This window comes from Halichoeres trimaculatus, unplaced genomic scaffold (assembly GCF_033239565.1).
Source record: "Halichoeres trimaculatus isolate MK-OKI-2021-1 unplaced genomic scaffold, fHalTri1.1 fHalTri1_scaffold_4, whole genome shotgun sequence".
In the NCBI taxonomy this organism is placed as follows: Eukaryota; Metazoa; Chordata; class Actinopteri; order Labriformes; family Labridae; genus Halichoeres; species Halichoeres trimaculatus.
Window position 1 is genome coordinate 5,000,746 of NW_027437182.1, and position 14,389 is coordinate 5,015,134.

The 14,389-nt window shown below is 38.1% G+C and overlaps 1 protein-coding gene across 3 annotated transcripts in view; it reads right to left on the reverse strand.

Annotated features, from left to right (window-relative positions):
- fnbp1l (formin binding protein 1-like) overlaps positions 1-14,389 on the reverse strand; it is a 65,121-nt gene that overhangs the window by 13,024 nt on the left and 37,708 nt on the right. For 2 of the 3 annotated variants that reach the window (XM_074667782.1, XM_074667781.1), the window contains exons 2-6: positions 12,917-13,032; positions 9,827-9,877; positions 6,127-6,274; positions 3,235-3,297; positions 2,227-2,331 (exon numbers count right to left, since the gene is read on the reverse strand). In XM_074667782.1, the coding sequence (XP_074523883.1) occupies positions 2,227-2,331; positions 3,235-3,297; positions 6,127-6,274; positions 9,827-9,877; positions 12,917-13,032 (483 nt within the window). The remainder of the gene's footprint in view (positions 1-2,226; positions 2,332-3,234; positions 3,298-6,126; positions 6,275-9,826; positions 9,878-12,916; positions 13,033-14,389) is intronic. The other variant, XM_074667784.1, reaches the window with a different exon arrangement.

Sequence of the window (14,389 nt, forward strand, 5' to 3'; positions counted from 1 at the left end):
AGATGGTAAGAAGACGGAAGGATGAGATTTTTCTTCCTCGCGTTATCAGCATAGCTACAACTATAACCACAAGGGGGCGCCAAAAACAACCTAAAGTTCTTCATAGGAGCTTTAACCCTCTATGGTACGTGTAGTGATGCCAGTTAGAAAAAAATGTTGAGTGTTTTTTTTTTTGGCCAAAAAATAGATCAAATATACATAATCTAAAGAAATTGTCAAAAAAAAAATTGGGGGGGGGGTTCGTTGTCTTGAGGCAACACTTAACCATGATGATCAGTAATAAAAAGAGAGCTATTCATTTAAACAACACATTTTTTTTTCTAAGAACACATGGATAATACTTGATGGTCTTAACAGTTTACAATTCATGCCATAAAAAGTGTGAAAACTTTTCAAAACCTCTCTTTTTGTAAGATTTTATGTGTGAATGTTGCCTGCAGGAAACACTACCACTGAGGAATGCCCCATTGAAATGAATGGATCAATGAGTCAGAAACATATTTTTTCTACCTTTACATGAACTATTTAACAAAACACTTCACTACTGTGGCTTTCAGGAGAAAGACTTTTCATTGTGGGAAAAATGTGTGGAGGATATGAGCCTCACTACAGTTTAAGTCTGGACTTTACTAAAACTAACATCAAATCTAGGTGAAAACTGGAAAGGTCCAAAAACAGTTTGTTTTTGAATAGTTTGTACACCCTTATACAGTTTATCAAAATGTTGTCATGGTGAATCTGTAATGTTACAGTGTTTCCTCAAGGAAAAATATGCATTTTTACATGTTTCCTTGAATTAACTAGCACATAAAGTAGATTTAACTATAAGAGATTAAAGCTATGGTCTACGATTGGACGGTAATTGTTGATAACCCCGTTTATGAGGCTGTAATGGTCCGATGGTCAGATCTATGCAATACAAAAAGCAATAAGAATGGAAAAAATACATTCAGTACATCAGCTGCAAAACGGCTGAATAATTGACCAATCTGAACCACCGTTCCCCTCATTTCGGGTGAGTGCATGAGTCCATCCAATTCCCTGTCTCCCCTGCTCGGCCTCGTCCTTCCCCACTACCCCTCTCACGTCAGCTAGCTGCTCAGCTACTGAAGCATCATGGAGCCAGAGAAGAATGAAACCAGGAAGCTGTTACTGTTAGTTAGCCGTACATCTTTAGCACTGTAAACTGAGGTGGTGAAGACACGCTGAGAAAGGTAAAGCCTCGCCCGCAGTCGGCTCTGCTCTGATCAGCTGGCAGTGGCAATGCCAGACCCGCTTTGCCCCGATAATTCATGATTTTGATCACGCCGGTCTAATTGCAAAAGTTACCACTGTACCACAACACTGCAAAAACTGAAATCTTATCAAGTGCTTTTGTCTTACTTTCAGTAGAAAAGTCCTTTTTGGACTCAATATGAGCCAAATTCACATGACCAATCCAGAAAAATGTCTTGTTTAGAGTTATTTAAAGACAAAAATGAGTTCTGAATTGCTCGTAACCAGTAAAAAAAATCTGCCAATGGAACAAGAGAAAAGTTACTTGTATTAAGACATTGTTCTAGTCTCAAGGAAATTTTCAAGCAATTTTTTCTTGTTCCATTGACAGATTTTTTTACTGGTTACAAGCGATTCAAACCTCATTTTTGTACTCTGATAACTTGAAACAAGACATTTTTCTGGATCGATAAGTTGAAAGTGGCTCATATCGAGTATAAGACAATTTTTACTTAAAAAAAGACAAAAACACTTGATAAGATTTCAGTTTTTTGCAGTGAAGGAGGGTGACTGTCGTGTTTGTTACATTTTCTGCTGGCCAGCTTCTTGCTCTGTTGGAGGGGCGGGGTAGGGGCAGGCTGCGTTTTTGAAATGTGTCTCTTCAACTTAACTGGGTTTCAGATCATAGACCATAGCTTTAAGCTTTCCTTGTCTATTAATATAAACATATTTTTTCTACACTGAGAGAGGCCTGGTAAAAAAGTTATTGGACAGTTTTGAGCAGAGAATTGGTCTTTGCAAGAAAGTCTGCATAAAAGGGATTCTGTAAGACCTCCATGGGGTCATATGACAAATTAAAACACTTTTATTGGTTCCTTAAGGTCTTTTCTCTTTTTTAAAAGTATCTCATGAAACTGGGATGTATTGTTTGAGCGTAAAAGGCCCAAAATGAGTATGCTGCCTGGAGGAGGCTGAGGAGTGGGAAAAACAGGTGAATAACTTCCTTCTTACCTTCTCCACCTCTGATTTGGTGGCGTTGATGTCGTTATCTAACCGATCAAAGGTGATCTGGGATTTCTCCGCTTCTTTGCACTCCCTCTCAAACTTCCTTTTACTCTAAAAATAGAAACAAACACGGAAGTTTAAGAGACTGAAGAACACAAAGGAGAGGTTGTCTCCCCCCCCTTCTTCACTTGGCACCTTCTGTCTTTTTTAAGAGTTCCCAGATACTGAAATACAAAAAGAAATTATGAATGAAAAAAAAGAGGAAAAAAGCCAAATATGGAGATGAATCACACAGGGAGAGATAGTTCACTTCCTGCCAGCCCATCTGGATAACATTAGTGATGAAGGGAACTCAGTGAATAGCTGAGACATTACAGTCCAGTCACTGAGTAGTCACTTTAAAGTCATGCAGATCACACGTTGAAGCGCTCTGGACCATATATGGCTCAAACAAGGAGCTGCGAGTGAAAAAAGCAGTGATAAGCTTTTTGACCCAGAGGAGAAGACGTGATGAGAAAATCTGTAATAAAACTAAACTCAACGACATGACCTCAGAGAATGAAAGCAGTCGCTGGTCAATGTGGCACATGGGCCTCTGCTTTGGATACATGTGGGAGGAGCTATTGTGTGTGTGTGTGTGTGTGTGTGTGTGTTGGTCTAGGCCCCTGTCCTCTGTCCTCAGACTGGGCAGTTTGCCAGAGAGAAGAAAAGGACATTTCTCCCTTTTCACAGACAGAAATAACCTTTTTTCAGGACACACTCGTAACTTTCTGCACAGACATGAACAGGTACCAGAAAATGCTTCTTTGCTTAATAATCTCAAGGGAATGTGGAGTAAAAGTGGGGTTAAAGTGGGTCTCCATTTGTCCTGCAGTCACCTCTGTTTGCATTTCTTGCATCGCTCTCAAAAACAAACACAAGACGAGTACAGCTGGCGCCCCATAACGGAGGAAACGTACACTAAACACTTGATATTTTTTCCAGCCCCCCCTTCCTCCTTCGCTGCACACTTACATTGTCCATCTGTTTCCAGCAATGATCCAAATACTGCTGGGCCTTCCTGCCCTCCTGTAGATGCTGCTCGCACACACAAACACACACAAACACACACAAACAAACAAAGAGACATTCACACAGACAGAAAAAAAGACATAAATAGTGTAAACAGGAACACATTCATATAAACAAAGTGACTGGACTTCAGTCATTTAGGGACAAACAGGAGAAACTCAGTGAGGGGAAAGTGCTGAGGCCACAGCTACGGGTTTACAGGAGTCCTGTGACCAAAGCAGTAAAGTTACTTATTACAAGTCACTTTTTAACAACTTACACCTGTACTCAAAGTCCTAATTCTTTCTCAGTAAGTTTAGCAAACGTGATCTCTTGCATGGAGTGAATGTGTGATGAAGGCTCCTGGGCGTGAATGTCTGTTTGTCTTTATTTCATTCATGATAACATACAAATAAAAGTACAATACAAAAACAAAATTAATCTCAAAATGAAAGAAAAGGAGCAGAAAGGAGAAAAAGTCTTCTGTATCTGCCCCTCCACTCACAAAAATAAGGTCATCATACCTTTAGCTTCGCATTTAATGTTTTTTGCAGACTAATAGTAAGCAAACTTAGGTGCAAAATTACTGCAACAAAAAAAATTGAATGGAAAAAAAAAAAACCTTGATTTAGGTGATAATAATATTATTTTCCTTTTAATCTTGTTTTCAATTTTGTTTTGCAATTTGAGATGCAGTATTATGAATATATTTCATCCCTGTATTTGTTTAATAGGCTGTTTCTGAAGATACTGAATGATTTGATTTCTATAGAGTCTTTGTCCAGGATGATTCATGTGTGTTTATTGTTTTCATGTGGTCCTGAATCTAGGTTTTACGAAAATTTCGAATCCTTTTAAGTTGTAATTGCTCTTCTTTATTACCAATCTGCACTGAATGTCAGATGGTAATAACTTTCTGTGATTTTTGTACAAAACTTACAGTATTTTCAACTGTATTGTATCGTTTAGCTTCAGCAACTGTAGCTAAATGAATTATAGGTGTAAGGGAGCTCTGTACGGAAAGTCTGCAGATATACCTCCACAACACCTCCATGAAAACTATTCATTAAACAAACATCTCCAAGATGATTAAGTTTATTTTTTCATCTGTAAAAGCCCTACATGTACTAACATAAATCTAATTTCAAGGTTTTATTTGTTGCTTGGGCTCAAAGAAAACTTTACCTGTTTGAGGTAATATCTGTAACAAGCAGCGTTTAACCAACTCTGGGTCATTTTCTCTGGTCAAAGCTGCAGAAAAGCCAGAGAAGCATCCTAGCATCATACCTTTATAAAATGGATTAGAGAGACAATGTATTTTCTGAAAGTAGAAAAAATAAGATTCACTCTCAAAAGAAGTACTCAGAAATTCTTACAGACCTGTAACCCTTTTTCTTTTTTTTTTATTTAACTTTTTATCGACACTTGTAACAAATACTTATAAACTTCGCCTATTTACTTGTCTTAAATGTCACATTATTTTTTCCTTTTTTAAAATCTAAAGGACATAAGAACAATAGATTGAACAAAAGAAACATAAGGTGGGGAAAGATCATGTCTTTAACAGGAAAATCAAAAATTTAGAAAAAAAAAATTAAGTCTGGACTGAGAGGCTTTATATAGTTCATCCAGTTTTTCCAGCTTGAATTAAATAGTTCAGAGTTATGATTCACACATGCTGTAATCTTTTCATTTCTGTAAATATCTATTGTGATGTACATCCGTGTTTTTAAAGGAACCCTTTTCTAAACAATTTTGAGAAATTACAAATATCTCTGGATGAGAGGATTGTTGAACACGACTTATTTTGTTTGTGTCATCACATTTTTAAATTTTATATTCAATCATTGTAAAGTATATATTTCATTGCCTAGTGTTATTATTCTTTTTAAATTATTACTAGTTTTCTTCTTTTTTCCAAATTATTTCCCTTCTTTTTTATTATTATTGTTTGTTTTTTCTTTTTTTAAACAAATATTTTTTTTTTTTGTAAACACATATCTATGTAATAATTGTCTACGAGTTGTAAGTTGAACATCCTTTAAAGTGAAACCTGGGTAGGTGGGTGGGTGGGATTATACGTATAATTATTATATGTTTATAAATGTAATTGTACACACATGTTTTGCTGAAATTCATTCAAATAAAGGGGGAATAAAGAAAAAAGAAAAAAGCTGCAGAAAAGTCGTTTTTAAGCCTTTATGTGCAAGAAAGTTTCTTGTTTAATTATGAAATGATAACAGAATAAAAAGGGACTTGTTCATACATGAGACATGATTGTCTGGATGTTTTTAGTAGCAAAAAGCATAAAATAAACTCATAGAGGATGTTTTTACCTGAAAAAAAGCCAAATATGATGTTTGTTTTTTTTTGTCTGGATAACAGAGTATAAACTTTACAAATAAAGATAAGACACTCCAACAAAGTTAAAACTGGTTTCCTCTCTGCTCTTTTTTGCCTATCTGTGTCAGTGCCTCTCAAGAGATGTATTCTTCTACCTCATATCGCAAAAAAAAACCAACAACATGTGGCTGATTTTTTTTTTCTATCTGGAAGTTCACATCCAGGAACAAGCTCATGTACAGAACAAGAGGGGGGCGCTGTTTTTCCATATCACACTGACATCTACATTTTCAGATTTATTGGATCAGCAGATGGACGGAGAAGAAAAAGACAGATGGTCGACATGATAGCCAACATATTTATCCTCTTGAGAAAAGTCAAACAGGAAACAAAAGATACCCTGGCCAAAACTGCAACATCCCATATCTAACAGGAAGCAACAAGTTTTCCAAGAAATGCTCAGAAACCTCTTCGCTTTATGTCCCCAGCAGTGATGTGAAAACCTGTACTCACGTGCTTCCTCTCAGCTTTGAGGTCTTGGCTGTACCTCATCAGCTCGCCGTACACCCTGTGAGCCATCTCCTCAGCCACCACCTCCCTCTGCCCCGCATAGTCGTTCAGTTCGTTCAGCAGGGAGTAGAAGGAGAGACACGACGTGAACCTGCGCGACACATGCACATAAAACAGGGGACATGACACAGGGGAATGAGGCTGCAGGCGGCGCGCTTCCTTTATGATTCATTCACAGATGTGCCGTTAAACACTCCATTAAGAATTAAAGAGAAACAGATCCTGTGTTTGAAGTTTAATAGCAGTTATTATACTTCATTATGGTGTGACATTCAATCCATGAGTTTAAGATCTTTGAGCTGAGTTTCACATACTCAAAAAGAATTATTTCTAGTGCTGTCAGGCGATTAAAAAATTAATCTAATTAATTACAGGATTTGTAATTAATTAATCTAATTAATCACATTTTAATCTCATATCTGCTTTAGGTCCCAAAATAAAGAATTTGAATTCCAGGATATTAAAATTACATTAAAAGTCCTTAAAAAACATTTAAAAATAAGGTGGGAATATATACAACACATTTTTAGGTACCCTGATGCATAAGGAACACATGAAAAAAGTTTTATGGTTCTATCTTTACAAAATCTACACAGTCCTGCACCCAAGGTAAGCTGATTTAATTTTTAGGACAGTTTTGGCTTCTGTTCACATTTTTACTCGATGTGGACTCAATTTTCACTGCAATTTGAACTTCTATACTTCTATGAGGTCAGGAGAACCAGGGCTAAAGGCTAAAAACTGTGAGGAACTATGTACAAAACACTTAATTCAAGTCTTGGATCAAAGAAAAGTGAAGTAATTTCAGTTTTACATGCTCTGAACACACAAACTGTTGTTTATCGGTGCAGAGCAGCCCCAAGCTGAAACAAGACACCAGGAAGATAGAAGCAAATTTTCAAATAATTCTTTAGATTTAAATACAAGACATTTTTCGATCATTCAGGGCTTGTTTAATGCAGCAAAGAGTGTAAAATTACCAGTTTTTTACAGAATTGAGCTAGAGCAAACGGTTTATTTTCTGCAGATTTTCAAAAAGGACGTGTGAATAAACGAGATGTGGACGGCAGTCAAATCACTCTCGCTTCCCCCCGGTTTAAAGCATGTTGCTGACGTCATGTGTGATACATTCAGGGACCGTCAGAAATTTGAAAATCTGGCGAGAACACCATTTTTTCCAAGTAGGACAAACGGTTTGTAAATGCCAGACATTTGAAAATAAGTGCGTCTTTGAACGCCCCGCGGGTTTGGGATCCAGATTAATCTGCGTTAATTTTTATAACGCGTTAATTGGCGTTGTAATTAATTAATCTAATTAACGCGTTAAAATGACAGCCCTAATTATTTCACATTCTCTATCATTCTTACCGTTACGCAACTTCAGAGAGCTCATTTTAGTTTTCTTGATATTTCCTGCTGGAATATCTCACAGAGTCAAATATAAGACTAGGGATGTTTTTTTTTTAATATCTAGACTCCCTTTTTATAGATATGCTGGTAAAAAACTTACCGATGTTATTTTAAAGGGAATGATTGATTGCAACACCCTCGGTAGGCAAAATGTCAGTCCTGGGTCTTATGTCTGGAAGGAGTTGAGAACTTGAAGTTTCCTTTTTTCTCTTTCTTTTCTTTTTTATCTATTTTGGTTGATTTGACTTATCCATTTTTTTGTTTGTTTGGTTTTTAAGTATGCTTAATCTTTATTTTGCCCAAAAGTTGATGTCCTTGTCTCACAACCTCATTGCAGCTACTAATGTACTGAACTGAGTGCAATCTGTACATGAACATATTTAAGATATACAACACTTTGTTACGGACATTGGGGATTATGTTTTTGATAGTAAGATGTTCATATGTGTTGTATGAGAGGCCAAAGTTGTGTGGTTGTGGCCAAAGTTTACTTATTTATTCACTGTAATGTATTGATGTGTTGTTTGTGTGTTAATCCAATTCCTAACCTTTAGTTCAAAATATATTTTTCTTTTTTAATGTGACTTAACCTAATCATTTTTCTACTTATTTAATGCACTGTTACTTTCAGCTTTTTAATTTTGTATCTTAAAGTTTTAGTTTTACATTCTCTCTCTTTTACTGATTTAGTCTTTTAATACTTTATAATCTTATTTGTTTCTTTTAGCATGGTTGTTTTATTTTCTTACTGTGAGTTTGACATTTTACTTTACTTTCAGTGTTTCCTCATTAAGGTCTCCAGATAGCGTTTCCTCAGTTCCTCAGGTCATCTGCAGGGATTTTAATTTACCGGGCTCATCTTGTGCACAAGGGGTGTGGGTTGGTGGGTTAGAGGTGGAGGGTTGTACACTGATGTGTGTTTTTTGTTGTTTGTTTTGTTTTTTCAAGCACTTTGTGTTTGATTGATGGATTGTTTGATTGATTGATTATCCCACAGTAGAACACGCAGTTTATTATTTAACACAGGTATCAGGTCAGGATTTTTTCAAAATGATTTCATTTGAAACTGCTAAGACTGAAGTATGAACTGCCACCAAATGTAAAATCAGTTGCATTGTGCATTTTAAATACGATACATATATGAAAAAAAAGTTTTGTTTTGCAGTCAGTTCACATCGGAATTGCATGATTGTACATCAGACATTTGGATGGTATGAGGAAAATATGCAATGTACAAAATTTACATTGTTCAATTCTGCATTTATAAATGATGTGGGATAATTCAAGTTTTTTTATATTACTAAATTTTAGTGTAACAAAAGGAATTGTTTTGTCTTTACATTGGCAGCTTCATCTGACTGCATCAAGACGATATAAAACCATGGCCTAAATCCAATAACAAAATGTTTGTATGCTGAGTGACAGAGCGTTGCTTTAAAACAAGTTTTAAAACCAGACTCCATTCTGTTGAGTGTTGACTGGGTTTGTCAACTCACACGGCTGCGTGTTCAGTCCGACATGCATGACTGTCAGACAGCTAACGTCATAAGACTGACAAGTCCCTGCTCTTCCCACTCCATCGATAAGTCTCTCTTCATTCATGTTGGGCTTAGCCAAGCTAAATATGAACTGGCTTTGACACAGTTTGTTTATTTTGAAAGTCACTGGCTGTTTTTAGGTAGTTTTCGGTCACAACTTCCTGTCCCACTTGATCTTCCCTATGCTGAATTCATGCATCACAGCTCTGCGTATCACCAACATGACGAACCAGCCACACAGACCATTTTATATTGTACCAGAACAGATCTAAGCATATTGACTTGAATGGAAACCTATCTGATCCGTTGCAGTGACGGAGCAGAGTCGCACTGCAGACGCAACTGGTGTATTTCAGCCGTTACAATCTCTGTTGCACTGGGCCATGACCTTTTATTGCATGTCATCCCCCACATTTCCTGTCTTCCTTTGGCTGTCCTATCTAATAAAAGAGGAGCCCCCCCCCCTCAAAAAACTCTTTAAAGAAGTCCAACATCTGTGATGTGTAAATTACAAAGGCTCATATTGTGAACACGTTTAGATTGTGATTAACTCTGCAGCACTACGCTTTGTATTCAGCCATAAATAGGTGACCTAAAACAGAGGTTCAATTATCTTTTGACCAATTTAATGTTTATTTTATGGCAGAACATGCAAAACCACAGCAGGTGGCACAAAAAGTAACATAACAACTCACCTTGGCTCCTCATCTTTGGAGCGTTTTGGACAGTATTTCTTCACCAAGTTTCTGCAGAAGGGAGAGAAAAAAGGAGACGGTGGTTAAAAATACCGTCTGATATTTTAAGCCTAGCACAGCAAAAGGTAAACAGACAAGAGGCAGACTCACACACACACACACATACAGAGAAGAGAGTGAAACGGAGAGGGGGTGTTCCGTGTTTTATAAAAGATGAATCAAAGCAGAAAAACATCAAAGTCTCTGCTGAAGTCGGTGTTGTCAGAGCCTGAGGGAGCCAACGAGCTAGTGAGTTAATGATTTAACTAGAGAGAAGAGACACACTTGTGTATGTGTGTGTCATGTGTGTATCGTGTGTCTCTGTCTTCCTGATTTATTGACTGATTTTGATGCTCAGACACTGAAACACAAACACAGAGGTCTCCATCTTTGATCATCTTTGAGATCACACAGCCGTCACCGCTGGGACTCGACTGCTTCTCAATAATTACTCAGTTCGGCTTGTTGAGGTTTTCAACAAGTGCTGCAACATTAGATTAGCAGCTGAGGAAGAATTCAATAAGCTGCAGTGCCTCTTTGTTAATTACAGTTTAAGAACGAGGAGTCAGCCTAAAGCTTTCATGTCAAATTAAGTGTTTGAACAGTCCGTCATTGATTTGCATTAATTAATTGAAGCCATGGTTTTAGCCATGATTACTGCAGGTTTCAGAAAGTCAAATTTAAGACTTTTTAAGGCTTTTTAATGACATCTTGAATGAAATTTAAGGCCCAAAACACTATAAATACACGTAACCATCAGTGGATTTTGCTGTATTGCAATCCAAACAGACATCATCCAGCAAACCCTCAATAAATTTGCACTTAGCCATAGTCCCAAACTGGCTAACTAGCATGCAGATACTTAATATCACAGGGATTAAAGCAAAAAAAAAAAGACTGAAAATGTTATTCCTAAAAAGAGAAAACAGAAGTTTATTTTTTTTTATTTTGGGAATAAAACTGACACGTTTTTGTTTTTTGAAGCTCAAGATCTGGGGTGACAGATATGAGCTTGCCTCTATTTCAACACATCTGAACTACAGTCTAGTTAATTTTATTGCTTTATAGAGAAACAGAAGCAACAGCTGTGACATATAAAACTCTGAATGAGTTAAAGTATCAAAAAAATGTCAATAAAGTTAGGGGGTCTGGGAGAATGTCACTCAGGGGCTGTTTATACGACAACAGTTTTAGGGTGAAACGCAAAAGTTTTGTTGCGTTTCAGCCTTGTGTTTACACGGAAACAGTGTCTCAGCCAGTGGCGGTTTTTCACGGAGGCCAAGGGAAGCCTGGCTTCCCCAAAAAATATTGCAAGAAAGAAAAAAAAATAGCCTATAAACAAGCTTAACCACAATGTATTTTATATTGTCATTTCCTTGTCAAAACACTACATTGGCGCACTTCTGCTTTGGCTGAGCGTGAGAAGCAAAACAGCGCCCTCCTGTCAAGCTCTCATTGTGTATTACACTACGTGTCTCATGCCCTCTGCCCTGTCAGTCAGCTCGGAGGCCCGCTTCACTTTGTCTCCCTTAGAAAAAAAAACAGCCCGCATTAGCCAATCAGGTTGAAGCAAGGCTCATCGCTTACTGGTTGATGCTTCATTAGAAAAAATGTGAGGGAGGCCAGATCGAATCTGGCTTCCAGCCACAAGAAAGAAAGAAAGAAAGGAGTCAAGAGCCGACTGCGCATGCGCAGTACTCTCTGGAGAGCCAACTGAACATGCGCAGTACTTTCTGAAGCGCTGACTCCTTTGAGGGGCAAGCGTAAACAAAGTCTTCGTGAGTTCAGAGGTCAGTACAGCCAAACAGCGCTGTCTGGAGTGACACAGACCAACGCAGAGGACTATCTCGGAGCGGACCATGAAAGAATATTGGTGACAAACATGAGTTTTTGGACGATTCATGCAGTTTTAGGAGCGGCGCTGTCTATGCCCCGATGGATCCCATTTTACGGACGTCCACTGCACGATTTTGGATCTAAATATCTCCCGAAGCACTGCTTGGGTCAGGAAAGCCTTCTGGGTGAGTATTTTGTTCTACTTTATTCTATAAACAATTTAAAAGCTGTATAAACCAAACCTATCCTTTAACAGCAAAAAAGTTAACCAGAGCTAGCTTGTTGAGCTAATATACCATGTAGGAACTATGTCTCTGCCTGAACGTGGTATAACTGAAACGTTTTATCATGGTACTCATTGTTATTCCCTGGTACTTCTTTCGTAGGTCGGGTAAACAAATTGCACACCAGATCCCAAAGTAAAAGTCCAGACATTACAGGAAGTGCATGCTGATGCTCCCTACCACAATAAAAGCTCCGAACTCAGAGCGGACTTTACGTAGCAGATAAAAGCTCTGACTGCAGCCTACATAGGAAAAAAACTCAGTAGATGTCGGTAACATTAACTAGTCCTGCCCCTAAAAATTTTAAGACCCCCGGAGTACTATATTTAATGCCAGCATGACATTTTAATGAATTTAAGACTTTTCAAGGATGTGCGGACACCCTGTTAGCAAAGGAGCCTTGTCTTTAAAGGATTTCAGAGGTATTATTTTTAGTTTACTGCTTCACTAAGTTTTGATCATCTCCAACTTGTTTCAGATCCTGACCCAAATTTTCATGTCATTTCAGTTGAGATCAGATTCAAGGGTTTGAACCCAAGCTGGAAGGTTTTGCATGTGAAGTCTGGATGAAAAAATAAGCTCTTTGCATCGTGTCACTGAGAGCAACCAGAGCAGCATGAGATTCTTCAGATCCTCCCTCAAAAGTCTAAATCTTTGAACGTCTGAATCTTTTTCTGTTGGTTTGACATCCTCTATGATGTGTCTCTGATATCGTCCCACCACCCATCGTTTGTCAAGTCTCTCCTCAAAACTGAAAAGAAAGTTTGAATCTGAAAATATGTCGTCTGATGTATGCGTAAGCTTTTCTTTTCTGGGTCACAAAGCTCCGTTTCAAAGGAATTAAACATGATGTAGAAAATCAGGAGACAGAAGAGTTAGATCTTCCTTATTTATAAAAACACAAAGACCCACAGCTGTGAAGTTTTCTTACCGTAGCTGCTTGGCGTAGTTTTGCTCGATGTCTAGCCTCTCCTTGACGAACTTTGCGTAGCGTTCAACAAAGTCGATGCCCCACTGGGTGTGTTTGTCCAGATTATCAAACTGGTCCTGTTGATGGAAAAAAAACAAGAGGACAAAAGGGAGAAGCATTAGATGAATCATGATGGAAAACACAAAATAAACACAGATTTTTCAAATTAAAACTCCAATGGAAAGAAAAGCTGAGGTGTGCCGACAGCTCAACGGAAAACTGTCTTTGTCTTTTGATGTGTTTGGTTAAAATTCAGGACTCAGCAGTCTGTCAGCGTGAATACAAGTCTGCTTTTATTCCCACAAATAAAACACACGTCTTTCTGCCAGTGACTCAGGGGGCAGGGTGGCTCTCGACTGCCATGTCAAAGTCTTAGAAATCACTTTAGATTTACACCCACAGTGAAATACATCAAAATATAAGGGCACAAGAAGAGGTATCAAGAGTCAAAATAGTGAATCACTGGACTGCGTTCGAGATAAAAAGGTTTGCATGATGTTTCCATATGAAAACGTCTTTTAATCAAGTACAAAATGCTAAAAATTTCAAATATAAAAGTGAAATTTAAAGCATAGAGTGGGGAAAAAGGTCTTTAGTCAGCCACTGATTTTGCAAGTTCTCCTACTTAGAAAGATGAGAGAGGTCTGTAGTTTTCATCAGAGGTACACTTTAACTATGAGAGACAAAATCCAGGAAATCACATTGTAGGATTTAAAAAAAAAAAATTATATGTATTGTTCAAAAACAAAAGTTCAACTCCAAAATTTAAAACATAACTTTTGCTGGCGATGACAGAGGTGAAATGTTTCCTGTAAGTCTTCTCCAGGTTTGCACACTGTAGCTGGTATTTTGTCCCATTCCTCTATGCAGATCTCCTCTAGAGCAGTGATGTTTTGGGGCTGTTGCCAGGCAACACAGACTTTCAACTCCCGCCACAAATTTTCCCTGGGGTTGAGGTCTGGAGACCAACAAGGCCACACCAGGACCTTGAAATGTCCACTGATGGAAGGAGGTTTTGGATCTGTGTCCCTTTGGGTAAAGTGTGTTACTTTGGTCCCAGCTCTCTGCAGGTCATTCATCAGGTCCCTCTGTGTAATTCTGGGATTTTTGCTTGACGTTCTCCTGATCACTTTGACCCCGCGGGATGAGATCTTGCCCAGATGAAGGGAGATTATCAATGGTCTTGCATGTCTTCTGTTTTCTTACACTTGCTCCTACAGTTGGTTTATTCGCACCAAGCTGCTTCCCTGTTGTAGATTCACTCTTCCCAGTCTGGTGCAAGTCTACAGTTTTCTTCCTGGTGTCCTTGGTCAGCTTTTTGGTCATGGCCATGGTTGAGTTTGGAGTCCAACTGTTTGAGGCTGTGGACAGGTGTCTTTTAGACATTAACTAGTTTAAACAGGTGCCGTTAATACAGGTAATGAGTGGAGGGTG